Source organism: Momordica charantia (genome assembly GCF_013281855.1).
Source record: "Momordica charantia cultivar OHB3-1 chromosome 11 unlocalized genomic scaffold, Mcharantia_2.0 BLBB01000011.1, whole genome shotgun sequence".
Taxonomy (NCBI): domain Eukaryota; kingdom Viridiplantae; phylum Streptophyta; class Magnoliopsida; order Cucurbitales; family Cucurbitaceae; genus Momordica; species Momordica charantia.
In genome coordinates this window covers 1,382,022-1,403,020 of record NW_028275159.1, presented here as the reverse complement: position 1 = coordinate 1,403,020, position 20,999 = coordinate 1,382,022, and the positions used below count along the sequence as shown (strand labels likewise).

The window sequence follows — 20,999 nt, the reverse complement described above, 5'->3', positions numbered from 1 at the left end:
GGTATTTTTGTAATTTAGCTATTTTTAAAATTTATTGAAGGTGTAAGGATTACACTACATTCAAAAGCATAACAAAATATAATAGAATAAATCAATGGTGTTTTAACCTATTTATTATTACTTCTCATTATAAAAACTAAAAGATGGCGTATTACATCTGTAAAAGGCCTATGTTTTAATTTTTTAAAAATAGTAATAAAATAGAAATCAGTCACGAAACGAAATGATTTTTGGCAAAAGTGTAAAAAGTATAGATATGTTCAAAATTTTTGTTATTTTATTACGCTACTGCATAGGACTTGGTTCAAAATGTTAAAATTGGAATAACTATGGGCTAGTTTATGACAATAGCTGGGATAGATTTTAATGTTTTGAATTTCTTTGTTTTTTAAAAAAATATAATAAATAAATGTCCCAGTTCTTTATATTCGAACTATTTGATTCAAAAGTCGAGCTTTCTTCGGCCCCATTTGATTGCATATGAGAAATTTAGTTTGTTAAACATAGATATTTAACCTTCAAAAAAATTATAAAACTTGGAAAGCAACCATGCTTTTTTTGTTCTCTTTTTACTCGAAACCAAACAAATATCTTAACAAAGCTGAAGTTTTACCAAATCCAATGGGCCTAATGGGTTTCTTTTCCATTATCATCGAAAGAAAACTAAAAAGAATGTGCTTTTATTGCCATCTATAATGACAAAATCAAAAGAATAACATTGTAAACAAGCTTGAAACAAGAAAACATCAAAAGAACATGTTCTTGCTTTGTAAACTGTCAAAATCTCTTCAAATAGTATGAGGTTAGTGAGTTATAGCGAGTTAGAAAGATTTCTTACTTTTCCATCATGAATACCAGCTTGAAATAAGCGTTGGAACTTGACCCGCAGGGCTGAATAATCGAGTCGAGCTCGACGCAGCAGCAAGGGCTGGACTTCAGTTCAGCAGTTCGGTTCAGATGTCTTCTGCTTGTCTCTCCATTTGACGTAAACTCGAACCACAAGTGGATCCGTTACACTTGAGTCTTTACATGTCTTGATCATTTCATTCAAAAGCCCCGCGGATTGTTCAACATCTCCTCGCTTATAAAGCCCATGTATCAAGGTAGAATAGGTAACAGAGGAGGGAGAAATGCCTTCTTTTGTCATTCTATCCTTCAGTTTAAAAGCCTCAATTGTTCTACCAGCCTTACAATATCCATCAATCAGAGTATTGTATGTAACAACAGTGGGTGATAAACCCTTCCGGTGCAGCTTATGGAATAGTCTTTGAGCTCGGTCGAGATTCCCGGACTTGCATAAACCATTTATAAGAGCATTGTACACGGCAATATTCGGAACAAGACCTGCCTTTATCATGTCATCTCTTAAACAGAAGGCTTCATTGACTTTACCAGCAGCAGAACATGCATGAATTAGGGAACAGAACGTGTAATTATCAGGACGAAAGCCTCTAAGTAACAGATCTGACAAGATTCTTCTGACATCATCAACCTTCTTAGACTTGCACAGCCCTGCAATTGCAACATTATAGACGATATTGTTTGACAGAGGGATGCTCGTGGCCCTTTGACCAAAAGAATCCGCAATTTTCTGAGTTTCAAGGTGTGTTGAACCCGACTTGGGAAGTTTAGCAGAACATACACAATCTACAATAGGATCGATATCTGCCATTTTATGCAATAGCAGACTTGCTTCATCAATCTTACCGAGTCGGTTCAGACTACTGACAATTTTGCTGCCTATAATGATATTAGGTGCAATCCCTTTGCCAATCATCTCAAAATATGCACTATATGCTTTGTTCATCATCCCTTTATCACACCAACCAGCTATAAGAGAGCCATAAGTTACAACATTCGGGGATAGTTCACGGCTCCCCATCTCAGCAAGAAGACCAATCAATTTGGGTAATTCTTCAGATCTGAAAACACCAGTAATCAGAGAATTGTACATTCCAGTGGAAGCACTGATCCCCTCCCTTTCAACCAAGTCCTTAAATTTAAAAGCTTCTACCATATTTCCAACTTTACAATATCCATCAATTAAAGTTCTATATGTTATTTCATCGGGTTGACAGCCTAGTTCCTTCATCTTAAGAAAAGTCTCTTGTGCTTGCACCAATTTCCCCAACTTACAAAAGCCATTAATCATGGTATTATAAAGAGTTGTACTCTTTGTAAAACCCCTCGACAATACATCTCTCCATATCATCATAGCTCTATCAAAAGCACCTACTTTAAAAAATGCATCTAAAAGTGTACAATAGCTAACCTCATCAGCTGCCACACCTCTTTTCTGCATTAAATTCCAAATCTGTAGGGCATGGTCAACGTAACCAACATGGCAAAAACTCTTGAGGAGGATATTGTAAGTCACAACAGTCAAATTAACTCCATTTTTGTCCATTTCATTACAAAGCTTGAAGGCTTCATTGAAATCTTCTTGTCTACAAAACCCATCGAGAAGAGTGTTATAGCTATAAGAATCTGGTCTAAGGTTCCAATCTTCCATACTAACCAACACTTCTGCTGCTTTTTGAACATGACCAAGCTTACAATACCCATTAATAAGTGAGTTGCAAATTACAGTATTCATGTTTAATCCTGCTTTCAGCATCACATCCCTTAGTCTGAGGGCGTCATCTATTCTGCCAGCACTGCAATATGCATGCATTAACACTCCATAAACATGCTCGTCCACAAACAAATTTTTCTCCTCCATGTACCTCATTAGCTTCTCAGCCTGCTCCATCTGACCTCTCTTGCAATAACCTTTTATCAACAAAGTATAAGTTATGGAATTCTCAGAGATGCCCTTTTCAGACATCAACTCCAATACTTTTTTTGCCCCAAAAATATCTCCTAGACTAACATACCCATCAATCAAAGTATTGTAAGTTACTACATTCGGTTCAGAACATGACCTCTCCACTTCTTTCACAAAGTCGAAGGCTTCATCCACTCTTCCCTCCTTGCAATATGCATTCACCAGTATTGAATAACTAAAGACATCGGGAATAACACCTAATGCAATCATTTGTTCGTAAACAAGCAGAGCCTTGAATGTTTCTCCATTGTTTACCAAATTACTCAACAAACTATTGCAAGACCTTAAACATGGAGCACAACCATACTTCCCCATATCGTCGAACACACGCAGTGCAAATTTTGTCATTCCCTTCTCCGCGTAAACCTTCAAAATCATATCAAAAACTATAGGAGAAAATGCAAATTCTCTATAAACCCTTACAAGCTCATCCCATACTACACATGCGGTGTAATTGTTCTTGCATAGAACCGCAAGTTCATTCAAGTACGCCCTAGCCTCCTTGTACATTCGGGCCCCTGATAATATGTGAACAATCTTGCAATAGGAATTGATATTCGGTCTGAACTTTTGTTGTTTAGAGGCCAATTTGAAGAACTCTAAGCAAGCATACGGATTTAGTCTGAGATTACGGAGGACTAAATCCAGCAACTCGTCGGAGAAGCTGAAGGACAGCTTCACGAGGGCATCGAATCGTCGAAGGACTAGGATGCGGGAGATTCGTTCAACCAAATCCGGTTGCGTCAGCTTCAATTCGTCTCGGAGCTTCCATTGGAGGCTCCGAGATACGTGAAGCGACTTCCGATGAAGTAGACAGTAAAATTGGTGAGCAACGGAGGTCGGAAAGTACCTGGGCATTTGCCGGCACAACGGAACCGAGGAATCGAAAAGGAAGCTGCCGTTGTATTCGAATCCGCAGCCTCATAGCACGAATAGCTTCCGCATAATCGGCCATTATTTCTGCTCCAAAGAAAGCATCGTTCTGGGTTTATGGAAGAACACGAAGAGGGCAATAACTCGCTTCGCTTCTATTCTGTGTTGTGCTTCGTTAGTACCAGGCTCTGGCGCGCAGTTGTTATGGGCCTTTTTAGGCCCAAGAAATCATTTCTATTCTGGACTTATTTTCATTTGGGCTCACAAAGTGGCCCATATTCAACTCACTACGTATTATCACCACGTATCGTCGTTGAACCATGTCGAAGTTGGGAGAGAGACTGATATAACCCTGTTTTATTTCATTTTTATGTAGTTTTTTTTTAAGAAAAATTAAAACAAATCATTTGAGAAGTTTATTTTTGTTACATTTTTATATAAATGTCAAACCTTTTTAGATGTTATTTGATTTCAGTTTAATAAATTTGAAGTTGTTGATTTCGTCATTAATAAATTTTGTGGTAATCCTTAGCGGTAATTTTTTAGTTCTCTACCCACCGCTTCAGTAGTGTTTTTTTCAATTCAAGAATCATGGAAATAATTATTGATTTACAATAATATGGATAGGAATACTAATGTTATTTATTATCTATCACGTTCATTTAAAAGATCCACCAGCATCAAAATATTATTTTTAGAGAACTTTTTTAGGATGAACAAAGAGAGCAGAAATTTGTCTGGATTAAATTTAAAAAATATACAACGTGGAAGAAGTTATCATTTTTAAAAGAGAAATTAGAGTAAAATTGGATAGATATTGGAGAAGCAAACTTAATTGACAATAGATGAAAAAGACTTCTTAAGACAAAGTAAGACGTTAATTGCTATGTTTTAAGCTTTGTCACGTAAACTTTTCATTCAAAATATTTGCAAATGTTTGAAAAAAATAAATGGGAAAATGGGAAATTTTAAAAATAAATGTTTGAGTTTAAGGGTATTTTTTTATAATTTAGGCAAGAAAATTTCCCATCATGATAAAGTTGAAGTTGGAATTGAACTATTGACTTTTGAATGATACTTTTTTTTTATGACAAATAGTTTTTGATATATTACTCTATTTTTTTTCATTTTTGAAAAAAGTATATTACTCTATTAGATTAACTAAAAACGACAACTATACATATATTGAAATAAAATATATATATATATTGGATGAAGAGATATTTATTTATTTTTGGCGGATATGACATAGGAGGATGTAAAGAAGTCAGTGTGGTGGTGCATGCCATCCATGAGAGATAGGTAATGATAATATTCTTTTTTTACTTTCAATTTTCGATTTAATTATTCGCAACTTTGCGTCCCTCTCTCTCTCCAACCGACACCCTCCCATCTTGTTATTCTTAAATAAATAATGGTATAAAAAAAATTAGGAAACACTTAGTGGGTAATCTAAAATCATACATGTCAAAATAAGAAATTCAATTATTTCATTTTATTCCTTCCATATGTTTGGTAGTATATTTAAAAATTAAAATTTAATTTAAAATTTTTTCCAAGGTGTGATTAGATATATTGATAAACTAGCATAGTTATCAACTAAATATTTAATTCAATCTAAAATAATATTAAAGTATTTATTAACATATATACTATAACTTTTGTAAAATTATTATTTTATACTATATTATATTTCATATGTTTTAAGTTTTAAAAAAATGAAATGAATTTATAATATGAAAGTGTATGTTTATCAAAATTTTTATCTATGTAATTTTGATCTTAAAACTTCAAATTCAAAATATAAAAACATCGTAAAGGTTGTCGTTCTCCAAATGGAAAGATATGCGATAGAGATTCAAAATTCACGACTTTTTGATAAAACATAAGTGCTTTAACCCGTCCAGCTATATTCTTATCGAAGAATGCAAATCAATTTTTTTTTATTATTTTGTTTCTCAAAAAACAATGGGTTGAGAATGCCCTCCCATCCCTAATGAAGAAGAATACATCGCCCTCCTATCCCTTGAGCATTAATCAAGCAGTGGGATGGATTTCTCGTGTGAAACTTTTAAAATTTTTCTTTCAAATTTTTAAAAAATGTGTGTTATAATTTAAATTGAACGACAAATTTATTAAAAAAAATTGAATCTAAATTTACAGAAAGTCACTTTACTAAATTGTTTAATAATGTAGGAATAGAAAAAAGTTCGGAATCATTCAAAAAATAATTGAGTTCGGTTTTGAAAGTTAAATCGAGTAGAAACAACCATCCCTACCTTTATCTTTAATTAAAGTTAAATTATACCATGCAGTAATTTTAATTATGCCCTTATTCTTTTAAAAGTTTGAATTTTTTCCTAAACTTTTAAAATATACTACTGTCAACTACTTTTGTACTAAAAATGACAAAAATATTGTCGAAAAAAAAGAAAGGTACACAGGGACAAAAGTAGTTTCAATTATACCAATCAACTTTGGTTAAATTTCAATTATACTCTTATGTTTAAAAGTTTCATTTTAATCTTGTACTTAAAAAAAACTTCATTTTAATCTTCTGCTTTTAATACGGTGGTTCAAAGTAACTTTTTTCATTAACTTTCTAGTTAAAATTAAGATATAAATCTAATATGGCGATAAGTTGTTATAAAAAAAAATTAAGAGTTTTAATCACATTAAAAAATGCAATATTTGAGGAAATAATCTTGCCTCTAGTTTCAAAGATTTTGGAGGAAATAAAATTTTTAAGGAATAAGTAAACCAAAAGCGAACAAGATATGAGACATCCATTCTGATGATTAATGGACAAAAATTAAAACTAACAAAGAATTAAATCATAGACAGTCAAACCTAGGAACTGCAAAATTACTTATGGCCCATGCTCGCAAAACCCACTCTTCACAATACTCTCTTTAAGAACATATAATTTTCTTGCAAAACTCTCTCTAGACCTTCTTTCGACTTTATAAATATGTGATCTTTTATTTTTGTTAATCCATAATTTTTCTCATAAACGTGTGGCTTCCTCCTCTAAAAGATGAAATTTTGACTAAAACTATATTTCTTTGTATCGATTCCCTACCTAATTTGGATATCATTTGAATGGGATTAAAATTGTTCAACTTCTATTTTATGCCCTTGTATAATGCATCACATTTTTCATTTCATTTTAATGAAAAAAAAATAGTAGAATGACTGTTTTGAAATAATTTTAAGGGCTAAAGGTTAGAAGGAAAATTTTTTAAATAATAGGGACATAACTAAAATTTATCCCAAAGTCTAAAGTACATAATTGAAACCATGCATGCCGTTTAGTTATGTCCATGTGTATCTTTATTTATACAATTCATCATCGTCATCTTATGTTTCTATTTTATTCCACGGAAAAGTTAATGGAAGATATTTGTTAAACAATCTTAAAGGTTGGGTATATAACTCAAACGACCTATCTTAAAGTTGGAGTGAATTTCTTTTATGATTTGACATTGATTAGATACAAATATATATATAAATAATCTATAGCTCTTTTAAATATGTCCCCACTAAAAAAATGGTCAATCCCTACAACAAGTGGGCTAGAGTTTATGTGACTATAGCATTAATAGGCATGGGAAAAATAACACCGATGACTTGAGATTATGTCTCTCATTAATGTGCATCATATCATATCATTCAAATTCAATCTAATCTAAAAGGAAACAAAATCAATATAAAACAACAAATATATGCATAGAGAGAGCACCTTATGCCCATAAATTGAATATGTACTTTAAAAAATGTCATGAATTTTCTTATTTTTAATTTGGTGTGTATTTTTTATATATATATTTTTTTCTTGGTAGTTTTATTTACATTTGAGTTTAAGTTAAGTTTGATTTAATTTAGACTATATGCTATATTTTGTAAAAGTTTAAATTTTATGTTATATTCGAAAATACACATTCATTTTGTACCATTTATATAAATATCTATTTATTTTAAATTTGTAAATTTAAAATTTAAACATCTAACACCTAACATCTTTTATACTAACTTATAAATTTTCAAAAATATTAATCACATCCTGGATTTTAAATTATGATTCTATATAAATTTGTCGAGAACCAGTTATTTGTCATACTATACCAACTTAATGAAAATTAATTTAATATATAATTTTCCACTAAATAACTCAATAGAAATAAGTCAGAGACATGATTATTTTTTTTAAGATTCAAGAATTAGGCATTTCGTTTCTTCTTTAGAGGTCGGGATTCAATCTCTCATCCATGTATTTGTTGTCCTAAAAAGAATAATAATTAAGTTAGAAGTATTGTGAAAATATGGTTCAAACTTTTTAATTCTAGATGTAAAATAAGTTCAATATTAAAAATTTCATAAATCAAATTTATAATTCAACCTTATTTTTAAATAGCTAATATCGAGATTAAATCAGAAAGAACACAAACTGGTTATGACGTTCAAATTTCTTACATAAAAATTGAATTAATCTCTTTATGTACAAGAAAACACGAATACATGACTTCAACTTCATCCCAAAATTTCTTCCCATTATTCTTAATCATAACGATTATTATTTATTTTTGTTACAAAAGAAACAAAAAATCAAATTAAATGTAACTTCAGATCCGGAGATTCAACCAATAATATCATCCATCACCAGAAGATACACAGAGAGCCGCCGCAGCTTCACAGATTTCCAGTCGTTCTTCAACCGTCCCTCAACCGCCGGCCGGCGACAGATTCCGATGGATCAAAATCACAACTCAAATTTCGCGACCTTCAAGAATCGATCGAAAATGGCGTGTGTAACAGATCGTACGGAAGCCAAAGAGCGTCCAAAGGGCAGGGCCGGTTCGCGTCCAATCGAGCCCACGGCTTCCCTTTCCCGCTCCAATGCAACAAACTCACCGGACCGGGGTGCAGATTCCGGCAGAGGCCTCTGATATTGTCGCCGCCGAGCCCGTGCTGGTTCCACCTGTGGTCGACCGGAGAAATCCTCCCGCCGAACACCAACAGAAACGGCGGAAGCGATCCCAGTTCGTAGATTCGTAGTCTCTTCTGCAGCTCCATCCACTCCTCGATCTTCGTCGTGTAATCTCCGGCTCGCCACCGGTCCAGATCGATGACCATCACCCCCGTGTTGAAGTAACACGCCTTCCGGTTCGCGAACGTCAGCGACAGAGACGGGTTGGACCAAAACGACGGCGTAAAATACGTCGTGAAATTGGCGTTGCAGTACTCCGGCGCGGCGAGGACCGAGTCGCCGCCGAGTGGGTGGGCGGCGAGTTTGGCAATGTCGTCGACAAGGACCAGGTCCGAGTCAAGGTACACCACTCGGCTGACGCATGTGGGGAGCAGCTCGGCCAAGTAACTACGCGCGTAGTTCAGAGGGCAATCCAACGCGGAGCGGATGGACGTGGAGATCAATCGCGACGCGGCCGAGTCGTCGAAGGGGTATACTTGGAATTTCAGGTACGGAAAGGAGTTGGAGACGGTGGCGCGTAGAGACGACGCGTTCGCGGATGCAGAAACGACGAAGTGGAAAATGACGTTTTCGGGGCAGGAGCTGTGTTGGAGCACGGAAAGTATAGCGGCCATGGAGCCACGTATGTAGGCGGTGTCCAACGTCATCGCCACGTGGACGGCCCGATCGAAGCAGAGATGATGCTCATTTTCATCTGGGTCTTCGAGGTCGTCGGCGACGGAGGGGCAATCCGGGGAATTGTAAAATTGCGGGGCTTCTCTGAATTTTGGGGCGAGAGAAGCGGCATTGGCAGAGGCGATGGTGATGAGGAGGAGGAGGAGGAGGACGGCGGAAAGCGCGGCGGAGGGCATGGCGGTCCGGCGATGGGAGGGTGGCTGAGATTTGGGGATTTGGGATTGAGATTTAAATTTAAAATAGAGAGAGAGAGAGAGAGAGTGAAGAAACGAAGATGGAGACTGAAGGAGGAGATCCGTAGCTGTACCTTCAGACCGGGGTTTGATGTTTCAACACGCTTTTCTGGTTCTCTATTTTTTTAAAAGAAATTTTAAATAAACATTTCGAATTTTTGTGAGGAATAATTGGCGGATTTGGTCAAAGTCAATAATGTGAAACTCTTGAATTTTTTAATATTTTATTATTTTTTTTTTCCGTTCATTTTCTTTCCATGAACTGATGAAGGTTGATAGTTGAGTGATGATCTCTAATTACAATTACTATTATGTCAATCCTTCTAATTTTACGCTTTTGTTTCAATTTTTCTCATTTAATATTTAATTGTAAAGAAAACTGGAATGATTTAAAATTTAGGATAAGTGGGCACTATAAAATAGTTACATTATATGGTTGTAGTTGTTAAAGTTGGTTTCAAGAAAATGGGTAGATTTTAAGAATTAAAATTTTAGAACATGTTTATCACGTTTTCTTGATGATTTCAAAAGGAACACAAGGTTTAAAATCTCAAAGTTGGTTATAACCCAATTTTTATTTTTAATATTAATATCTATTTAATTTCATTTATCTTTAGTAAATTTATATCTTGACACAATCAACTAGCTAGCTTATCTACCAAAAATCGAGTTGAAACGTAAAAGTTTTGAGATATTTAATCAAATTATACGAAATGTATATATGTATTAAAAAAACCACAGTGATTAAATTAAAAAAGAAAAAAAAAGTTTTATTAAATGTTGCTGTTTGGGTGAGAAAGTTATTTCATGAGTTGAAATATCACTTTCTGGGAAAATGCATGATTTTCTTGGAAGAGAAAAGAGAGAAAACTAAACACCTGGTTGCATGCTTGGAAGCTACGTTACAAAATGCCAACCAAACGGGTCATTATTTTATTACTAATAAATATATTAAAAATCTTATTAAATTAACGTTTCATAGCGACATTCATTTACAACGTGCATGAAAAATGTAAATTTAACATTTTCCCATCACATGGTTTGTTCGATTAATTTTACTTTTTATTCAAATTAATTTATAGAGACTATAAATTTGATATTTGATTGATATTCTTATAATGTTGTAAAGATACAAATCTGGTTTCAAAAAGACAAATTTTTTAATTTGTAATTCTACGATTACTAAACTATAGTAATGGAACTTCCGTTACGAAAGCTTCATCTTAATTTTTTTATAATAAAATAAAAAGAATAATTCATAAAAAAATGAAACATAGTAGATAAATTAGAGATCAAATTAAACGTTCTAACACAGACATAAATATAGTTCAACGATAAACAATGTCTACTATTTTACCTGAATTCGATTGTTCAAATTCTCATACTACTATTCTTTGGTTGTTCTAAAATGACGTTGATATAATTTAATTAATTTTTTTTCAACAATTACAACATGAAAAATCGAAATATAGATATTTGGGACATTAATGGATGCAATACGAAATTGAGAATTATATTATATTATAATCTAACATATGATTTATATTTATGGCAAAAAAAAAAAAGAAGAAAAAAAGAAAATGTAAGGAAGGTTCGATGGGCACGACAAAGGCGAGGAAGGCAGCCTGATTGGCGGGGCCGGGCGGTAGCACTGGGAAAGACTGGCTTTCTCCGTACGTACTATTCTCTTCCATAATTTTCCAACATTCAAACCTTTGAAAAATTTTGTTTTTTTCCTTATTATTATTATTTTTGTTTTTTTGGTTTGTAGTTATTATTATTGTTCGTTCCAAATTCTACTCGTTATGGTCCAATTGCAATTATTGAAGGCAACCTTCCGAACATTGTCCCCCTACCAAAAAAAAAAAAAAAAACTATTTACATAAAGCATAATTTGGAACTATTTTTGCTTCCTTGCTTTCTAATTTATAAGAGGAATATCTCAGTTGAAAATTTGATAATCTAATAAATAAAATATTCAAAATGTTTGTTTTTTTTAATATAATTATGGAAAATCAATTCTCTCATCTTCTATAAAAAAAAAAAAAAGAAGAAAAAGTACAGAAATTTACATACTTTTTTTTCCTTTTCGAAACTTTCGCGAACAATTCATGACACCACACGAATTGCCGTACAAAGTCCAAAGCCGAATCCTATGTATAGCCCCAAATTTTCACAGTGGAAGTGAAAACATTGGAATTATTAAAACCATTAATTATTACGATAAACTATGACCACTAGAAAACAAGGCTCCTTCTTCATTGTAGATGTGGGTTGGATAGCACGCTCTCCTCAGTTCGTTGTAGTTGTTAATGTCGAAGTTGTAAGAGGCCATGAGTTTCTTCTGCTTGGCTCTGAAACGACGTCGGAAGAAGCCTTCGAAGCTGGGCTCTGTGGAGGTGGTCAGGAAGAAGCCGTAGCCGAGGGCGAAGTGGAGGGAGGTCACGAAGAAGCAAATGGGCTCCATCACGTCCCAGCTCAGCTCCCAGAAAGTGAGCCGCATGAAGCCCAATGTTTGGGCCGTCAGTAGGCCCAATCCGCACAAAAGCTCGCCCTGGACTTGGGCCTTGGCCTTTTTGTCAATAATTGCCTTTTGCTTCTCCATTTCCGCTAGTTGTTTGAATCTTGGGTCGTTCGGTGTCGCTATTGATTCTGATATCATGCTTTCCATTGATTTCGCCACCTGTAAATATTTAATTGTTAATTAAACATCGTTTATTAATAAGGAAAATAATAGTAATAAATTGTAGAAAGCCATTTACAAATATTCCCATTTAAAGTTTGGCTCAATTAGAAAAGGAAAGGAAAATCAGTTGCAGCTTTGAAACAACGCATCAAATTTTAACAGCCACAACTTTTTCATTTTCCCACCCTATTTTTCTGTCCTATTGGGCAGAGGGTGGTGTTTTGGAATCAATGAGAAAATTGTTTTGTATTTATTTGATATGATTTTGATTTTCTTTTACATAAAATATAATATTGATTTAAATACCAAATATATGTTTAGATATCAAAATTTTTCCTCTTTCTTTTTTATTTTTTATTTTTCTTGAGCAATATCCCTTTTAATTTTTTAAAGGAATATTCCTCTCTAGTTATGATCTTCAAAGTTTTAGGTTCGTTTGATGTCTATTATTTTTCTTGAGCATATTGCACTGTTTCTAAAAACTAGCTTCTTAAATAAAGTGTAAAAAATTTTATAGTCCAATTTAAAAGCTGAACATAAAATATGCTCGCATAGATTAAAAATGTTCCGTATAATTTTAAAAAATGATCTTCGAAAAACATAAAAAAGTTATTAGTTTACAACTTTATTTTTACAAACAGAAAAATAAAACAAAAAAGGGAGTGTATTTTTTGCATTCAAAACAATTTTCTCATAACTAGTTCCATAACAAATTTTTTTGGCTAAATGTTCAAAACTAAGAATAGACTGATGTCATCCTGTCAGGCAACCTCAGTAACATCTTTATAACTTTTTGTGTTTTGGAAAAAATAAAAAAATCAAAATCTTAACCAAACATATTTTTAAACACTTGGAAAAGTGAAGTTATAAATTTAATAAATTTTCATCCACATAAATATTTTCAGAATTACTGTTTGGATTTGTTGGTCACGATTTTGTCCCAAATTGCTCCCACCTAAAATTCATTTTTCCCCATGAGTTATGAATTTTACTTTGCATATTCGTCCAATACTGTTCGTCGTCATCGTCCGATTAAATCAGATTTCCAGGGGAATGAATTGGGCGTTTCTCTGTACTCTGTAAAATTTTCACCTCACAAGATCTAATCGGAATTTTAGTTATACCTGATCCGGCCGGAGGAACACTATATTCCCGAGGACGATGACGTGTCCAGATTCATCCAACAACTTGGCGAATTCAGTACCCTGTTCCTCGTTCCCACAGCCTTCAACGCAGATCCGAGTGAATTCAGAGTATGAGATGGAACTCGTCGGAATATCTCTCAGCCTTGACTTTAATTTCTCTACCTGCGACAGCCTTATAATCTTCCTCGCGTCGTCGATCGAGATTCCACATCCATAACCAGAGCGTTGATCTTCCAACGACGCCGGAGGAATGAGGCCGTCGAGGCGGATTCGATCTCCAGTAATGCTGCAACCTCCGAGTTTCTCCCTAAGCTTATCGCCGACCGGCAGAGTCATCAACTCCGGGATCCTCGCGGCGGACGGCGAATGATATATCGCTCTCCTCTGAAGAAACCTCCTGAAAATGCTCCTCCCGGCCGAATCCGGCGGAGAAAAGTAGTCGCGACGGAAGCTGAAATTGACAGAAGAAGGAGTGACTCTGTATCCATCAAGGAAGCGCTTGGAAAGCGTTCTCCGCAGCGCCATTGATGGAGAAGAGAGAGCTTGGGGGGTGGAAATTGGGAAGGGGAAATTTTAGCGTAAAATTAGGGCACGGCGCTTTGAATGATGAGAGGGAGAGAGATGAGATTGGGTTTATATAGGTCCAAGGGAAGAGGAAGTAAAGGCAGCAGCGTGGGTCCCGCCTCATCTATTTGTCCGTTTCCTTCATTATTATCCTTTCAACTTTAAAACTTGCATCAGCGCTGAATCAAATTAAAAAGAATCTTAATTAATTAATCTAAACTTTCTTTTTTCCATTAACAAATTAATGCAGGAATATGCTTATTTCTTTGTTACATAGCGGGGTAAAAATGTGTGATTTTCCTATTTAAATCTATTTTAAGCCAAGGAAGCTCTTTTATAATTTTTTTTTCTTTCTTTGTTTATTTTAGGGTTTTTTAATTTACTATAATAAAATATGGCTGCTATGGAAGGGGACGTCAGCCATGTTCTACTTGGGAAGTGGCCATTGTTTTATCTTAAGATTTTTGTTTTTAAAAAACTAAGTTTGTTTCCTCAAATTTTTAAGACTTTTTGTTTCTTTCAAAATATATATTTTTATATTTTTAATAATACGTCTGAATTCTCAATCAAATTCCAAAAAAGAAAAAAAAAACTAAATTTCAAAACAAATGAATTACAACCAATTAATTCTTTTAACTAAAGAAATAAAAGAGCAAGTTTTGTCATTTTTTTTTGTTGTTTTTGCAAATTTGAAATGCATGCTTAAATCTTTGTTTTGTGATTTTTTATTTGTACAATTAATTTTTTAGTTTACTAACATATAAAACTTATTTTATTTTTAAAGTGAACCATCAAGTTTGTGCTTAACAAATTTGAGTCATTAGATTAGGAAGTATTTTAGAAAGTACTAAATTTTGTTAGGAAATCAAATTTTACTTATACATATAACATGTCATCATTTAATTAACATTTTAAAAACACATCACATAAAAATATGTTTTTTTCCTCTTCCGAATTTTGAAATGTATTGTAAGAGTTAATGTCTCCCTGATCTAGTAATTGAAAACCTTAATATATATTACAATAAATATATCCCATGAGAACTTGAAATTACAACTTCTCTTTACTGTAAAGTTTACTCTAATGACTATAGTTGAGAAGTTTATAAATTGAAAATTTTTGTGTTTTTTTTTACTAACTAGTGTTGAAGATATGACTTTATACTTACATATCAATTATAAGACCTAAAGTAATAAGAACAATATTTTTCTAAAAATAAAAAATAAAAAATAACAATAATAATATAAAAACAATATTTTCATTGGTGTGAGTTTGAAATGAACAACAATGTTAGTCATATACAACATGACTGGCACAACCTTCCAATTTGAACATGACTGGCACAACTACAACGTAGTTAAGTATGTTTTTTTTCTTTCTTGACATGTAATGAATTATGAAGCGGCGCATATGGTGAAATATTGTTGGGTGTAACTTGTAAGTAGGCTTGAGCATTAAACTTGTTCATTTAAAGGTTAAAAAATATATTTGCTCTATGTATTTTTGCTAAATTAAGGATTTAATCTCTAAGCTTTTAACAATTTAGGTACTATATTTTTAAATCGGTAACAATTTAGTTTATAAACTTCATTATATAATTATTTAATCCCTATAGTTTAAACTTTGCGACAATTTAGTCTTTATAGTGAAAATTTTTGACAAGTTTATTACATATGTTGATTGATAAAACCAATGAGCGACCAAATATAAATATAAATTACAAAAAATAAATCATTATACGATAAAAATCAATACTTTTAACTTTGATAAGATTTTTCACAGTAGATACTAGCTAATTAAGTTGTTACAAAATGGAAACTACAAGGACTAATATACATTATATAAATTAAAATTCATGGAATAAATTATTACTAATTTAAAAGTATATGAACCAAATGTGTTTTTTAACCTTCATTTAATATACTCAAAAGCTAAATTAGAGAAAGAAAATATGTTTCCAATATTATAGTTGTATTTTTTTTAATAGTACAAAAGGGAGAGGAGTATATTAAAATTATAGTATATGTCTAATTTCAACGTATAGTATATAGTATAGCTCAAATTAATGAATTAATTTGGAAATGAAAAGACAGCAACGAGAGAGCAAATTCTAGTGTTCATTTTAATCCCACTGAAAAGAGTCGTAACGTTGACTTTAAAGAGACGGCCATGGGCCATGGCCATAGCCATTTCATCGGAGATTCCTTTTAATATATAGGAATAAGTAGTTTTATTGGTAATCTTGTCGACGTGGCATTCTAGTGGAATATTGTAGTTTTTTTTTATACAAAAACATGTATAACCTAAAAACACAATCTCCCAAATAATGGTAGATTTAAATCCTCATTCTATATTTCTTGTAATAATTCAAAAAAGAAACATAATTACATTAATGTGGGAACATTTTTAAATATATAAAATAAGAGTGAGTAACATTTCCACTCTAAAGTTTTTTTTTTCTTTAAAAAAAAAAGTAAATTCATGGACAATATCATATCATTATATAAAAAGAAAAAAGAAAGAAAATTATGGCTTAATATTAGGAATATATTATACTTAGATAAAAAGAATTTATCTATTTGAAAGAATATTCTCACGAAGCTATTCTTTTATTCATTTATTTAACGAGTAGATGTCTAAACAGATGAATTTTCGAAGTTATAAACACGTACACGTGTTAGTAAAATTGTCAACCCAAGTATACTTTAATACTTAAGACACTTTTACTGCATTCTCTAAAAAGTTATATGTTTAATAATCTATCTCTAATGTAACATTTAAAAAGAAACGAGTAGAATTATAGATAATTATTAAAATTGAGGCATAAAAAATAAATCTAACGCATGAATTTATTAAGTAAAAATAGAGAAACAAAAGAAAAAGGGAGAAGGAAAAAGTAAAATGGTCCAGCACAACAGTGGTGGAGCGTAGCGCGTGGCGAGCGATTGCAATGCAATATACATACGACATCCCAATTCCTCGCATGTTTAAGACGGGAGGTTTTTATATTGCTTGTCCCACACGACTCACGCCCCTCATTCCATTTCCTCCAATTTTTCCCCCTCATGCTTTTGGACACTTCATAAATCATTACTTCCTGCACCAACCCAACCCAACAAGTTTTTTTTCCTTCCTTCAAAATATTTTATATATTATATTTTGATATTTAGTAATTCTGGTTGATGTTGAAATTTGGTTTGCTGATGTGTCCATGCAATAGTCGTTGGGCGAAGTTTTTATGCAAGAACGGACCTCAACATCGGTGGAGTACCCTGCCAAATATTATATCGATATCGAGTACCCTGCCAAATATTATATGACACTCAGATAAAACCCTAATTTCAGGAGAAAAGTCGTTCATCTTCTCATTCATCATTTTATAGAGAAGCCTTATATATTAATAGGCATAAAAACTCCTGAACAAAAAGAATTGAAAAAACAATTACATATTAATGAAACTAATAACAAATTATCAGGAAGACTAATTTAATAACACCACAAGGGTAAATCACGTCATTTAGACTTTAGTGAGCTGTCTTCACACGCTCAAGTTAGAGATTGAGAGAGAGAGGAAAATGTAAAGAGCTTTAGTGTGTTTTGTGTAGTGGTTTGTATGAACTTACCTCGTAGATGGGACCCTCTGTTGTACGTTCTCTGACAGGCCATCAGGGCATATTGTGGGCGCGTGATACCGTTTCTACCACCTACCAGCGTGTCCTCTATTGCTATTGTTAGGAGTGCTGTCATGTGGGACCATATGATTCACTCACATCTATCATCGAGTTCTCGCTCATACCAATTCTATTTCGAGAGATTACCACCCTATTGATGATTCTTAAAACAAGCTGGAAATAAAGTTCAAATATTCCTATTCTAATTCTAATTCTAATTCCCATATCCAAATCCAAATCCAACCCACGAATGTTAAAAGAAGATGCAATAATATATATACCCACAGAAAAGAATCCCAACTAGGTAACCTAAACAGATGAATTGGTTAAGAGAATCCCAACAATTTGGGGAGAGAGCGGATTTCGGCACAATTTACCAATGTCCCGTTTGTCCCTGTCGGATTCCATGTTAAGTGGTACTGTGGTTAGTGGAAGGTCTACTGTCCCATTACGGCCGGTCACGTGATTTCGGCATGGATTCCTCCCCATGATACCTCAGACAACATTCCCTTAATCCATGCATTAATACTCTCCTTCTCATCTCTACATAATATTTATATTCATGTACACGTACACCCCATTCTATTTTATTACCTATCATCAATATCTCTCTACCATTATTTTTATAAGTAATACGATTTAAATATTAAATAAAAATTTGAACTTCTAATTAATTAGTAATGCTACGACGAATTGAAGCTCAATTCGATATCTTCTTTAGTATTATAATATTATGAAAGTTCGAATATATGACTTTTTGGTCATAAATACATGTCTTAATTAGTTGAGTTAGGCTAAATGTTATATATTTGGCTGTCAATCTAGAACAAGAATTTATGTTTTTTTTTTCTAAATATAAATAGTGACTATAATAAAGGTCAACACACATTAACTTTATTATCAAGTTAATTATATATTTTCTAATAAATCCCACAAATATTAGGATGACAATTAGTGGTGGCATGATATCCCACGTATCCTTAATTTTATCTTTTCATTTATCTCTCTTCCATCCAAAACCTACTTCAAAATAATAATTATAAAACAACCTACTTTTTATTTTATTTAGTTTTTGAAAAGATGACTCATTTGCAATTCTAACAATAGTAGGTCTAGAGAACGCAAATGCCTCCTAATATTTGACTAAGCTAATTTGGTCAATGTAATTTTCCAAGAGACATCCCACTGAAATCAACAAATTTATTCCTAAAAATACCAATTTAGATTTAAACATTTTAAATTAGAAATTAACAGATACTTTTATTAAAAAAATAATAATAAATTTAAAAGAGTCGAAACAAAATAAAATTGTTACAACACAGTCCCAATTTTTTCCAATTAAAAGAAGTGTTTGTTTATCTATAGATTAATTTTTTAATGATGGAAAATAATGCATCGTAGAAATATAACAAAAAATAAGATTTGACAAATAAGTAACTTTTGCTCAAGGAATTTCCTTTCCTTGCACAATTGCTTGTGGAAAGTTAGGCGTGAATTCGTGAACCTTCTTCAAACGGAAATCTTTTTTAAAGACCACTTGTTTTTTTTTCTGACAGAAATGGCAATTGTTAAGTGCACGTTAAGATTCCGTCAGGTCAGACGTTGAAAAAGATCGATCCGTTTGTAACGAACGTCACAGTCCGTAAGAATTAGACGCCGTGTCGGGGTGTCATCGTCCGTGGCCAGACGACGGCGGAGCGAACGACGGCACGGCGTTACAGAATTGAGTGGCATTTGGAAAACCAAAATTTGCTATGCACAAAAAAAAAATGATAATAAATAAATAAAATTTGAAAGGCGCGTTGGTAAATAAAGCCGTGAGTGGGAGTCCAATATGCTATTAAAAAAAAAAAAAAGAGCATGTTTCCGTTTCATTTTAAATATATTCATGAATTTCAAAAAATATTTAATAGATTAGGTACTAAACTTATAATTAAATCTAACAAAATTTATTTATGAAATTTATAAATAAATAATTTTCATTTTTTAAATAAGTTATAATTCTTATTAGGATCTATAGTCATATTAATTATATTTTTTACATTTTATCTACTTTTTTAAAACTATTTGGGAACTAGAACCAATTCACTTATAGAGATCCTCATACTAGTGGATATCTTATTTCATGGTTTTTCTCTCTAATATATTGTGTATATAATTAATAGCTAGTTTAGTACTAAGTTCACTTTTTATATTTCTCACAAAAAAAAAAAACTCTTTTACGATATATTTGGTATATGTTTTAATTTTAGTCCATTGTCTAAAAAAAAATTGTGTTTGTCCACTTATTTATCTTTTAAAACATCAATTTAAAAATGAAATGGAAACATAAATAAATAAATAATTGAAGTAAACTATCTTATTTTTGTAAAAGAATCAAAGGGTTTCAATTTCTCGTTTTCAATCTAAGACTCGTGATGATATACTTTTATTTGGGAGTGTCAAACTCCCATCACATCATATCCTCCTTAGTTAAATATATTTTTAAAAAATCTCCAGACCAATCTTATCAATTTTGTTACTAAAATTAAAACATTAATGACCTCAATCATTGGAAATTTAAACTTAAAAATGATAATCAATTATTATTATTGGGTAATTAAAGTGAATCAACGTAAGCCCACTAAAGAAGAGGATAAGTGGAGGTTGTGAAAGCCAAGTAGAGGGCATTTTGTTGACAATTCCCATGCTTTGTTCTTCTGACGATGTCCACTTACTAATGTACCACACTCCTTTTCTTTTTAAAATTTTTTAAATCAATTAAACTGTTGACAAGTTGAATATTATTTTGGTTTCTATACCGTTCGATTTGATATATTTTAGTATCTATACCTTCAAAACATCTGATTTGGTCTCTGGACTCTTAAAATGTAACCAATTTATTTTCTGTTTAAAAAATTTTAATACAAATTTTGTATACAACGAAAATCCTTAAATACCAATCTATAGCTACATTTTAAGAAATTTAGTAAATAAAGTATCATGCTAAAATTATGATCGAAAAAAGAGATAAAGATACAAATGAAAGAACCAAAACTGTCACTTTTTAAAAGTATGCATACATAAAAATAAACGTTTTGAAATTAAATATACTAAAATAAACAAAAATTAAAAAGTATAAGAACTAAATCGAAAGTTCATGGACCAAAATTTTTTTAGAAAATTTATTTTCATAACCATTTTTTATTTTTTAATATCTGTTTTTAATAGTTGTGATAGGATGACTCGTAAAGATTGATATATATATATATATATATATATATATATATATATATATATATATATATATATGTTTGTATATGTTAAAATTACCCTTCACAAGTTTTATATAAATAAAT

The 20,999-nt window shown here is 32.2% G+C and overlaps 3 protein-coding genes and 1 long non-coding RNA gene across 4 annotated transcripts; all 4 read right to left on the bottom strand.

Moving 5' to 3' along the window:
* Positions 1-622: 622 nt before the first annotated feature.
* LOC111011313 (Pentatricopeptide repeat (PPR) superfamily protein) lies at positions 623-3,853 on the bottom strand. The gene has a single exon (XM_022285028.2). It carries the CDS (start codon positions 3,683-3,685, stop codon positions 941-943), a length of 2,745 nt encoding a protein of 914 aa, XP_022140720.1. The 5' UTR covers positions 3,686-3,853; the 3' UTR covers positions 623-940.
* Positions 3,854-8,219: 4,366 nt separating this feature from the next.
* LOC111011391 (putative galacturonosyltransferase-like 1) lies at positions 8,220-9,767 on the bottom strand. The gene has a single exon (XM_088119876.1). It carries the CDS (start codon positions 9,536-9,538, stop codon positions 8,483-8,485), a length of 1,056 nt encoding a protein of 351 aa, XP_087976002.1. The 5' UTR covers positions 9,539-9,767; the 3' UTR covers positions 8,220-8,482.
* A 1,803-nt stretch (positions 9,768-11,570) lies between these two features.
* LOC111017780 (calcium uniporter (DUF607)) lies at positions 11,571-14,053 on the bottom strand. Its single transcript, XM_022293684.2, has 2 exons — positions 13,406-14,053; positions 11,571-12,278 (listed from the first exon to the last, which is right to left on the bottom strand). The coding sequence occupies exons 1-2, from the start codon at positions 13,949-13,951 to the stop codon at positions 11,814-11,816; spliced, it is 1,011 nt and encodes a 336-aa protein (XP_022149376.1). The 5' UTR covers positions 13,952-14,053; the 3' UTR covers positions 11,571-11,813.
* Positions 14,054-16,821: 2,768 nt separating this feature from the next.
* LOC148207990 (uncharacterized) lies at positions 16,822-18,202 on the bottom strand. The gene is made up of 2 exons (XR_015788895.1): positions 17,614-18,202; positions 16,822-17,292 (listed from the first exon to the last, which is right to left on the bottom strand). It is a non-coding gene; the product is annotated as an uncharacterized LOC148207990 (long non-coding RNA).
* Positions 18,203-20,999: the final 2,797 nt, after the last annotated feature.

Excerpts from the sequence above, each read along its gene's own strand:
- LOC111011313 (XM_022285028.2), bottom strand. The coding sequence starts at position 3,685 with ATGCCCAGGTACTTTCCGACCTCCGTTGCTCACCAATTTTACTGTCTA.
- LOC111011391 (XM_088119876.1), bottom strand. The coding sequence starts at position 9,538 with ATGCCCTCCGCCGCGCTTTCCGCCGTCCTCCTCCTCCTCCTCCTCATC.
- LOC111017780 (XM_022293684.2), bottom strand. The coding sequence starts at position 13,951 with ATGGCGCTGCGGAGAACGCTTTCCAAGCGCTTCCTTGATGGATACAGA. Across the intron at positions 12,279-13,405 it reads TGTTCCTCCGGCCGGATCAG|GTGGCGAAATCAATGGAAAG; the intron begins GTATAACTAAAA and ends AAATATTTACAG.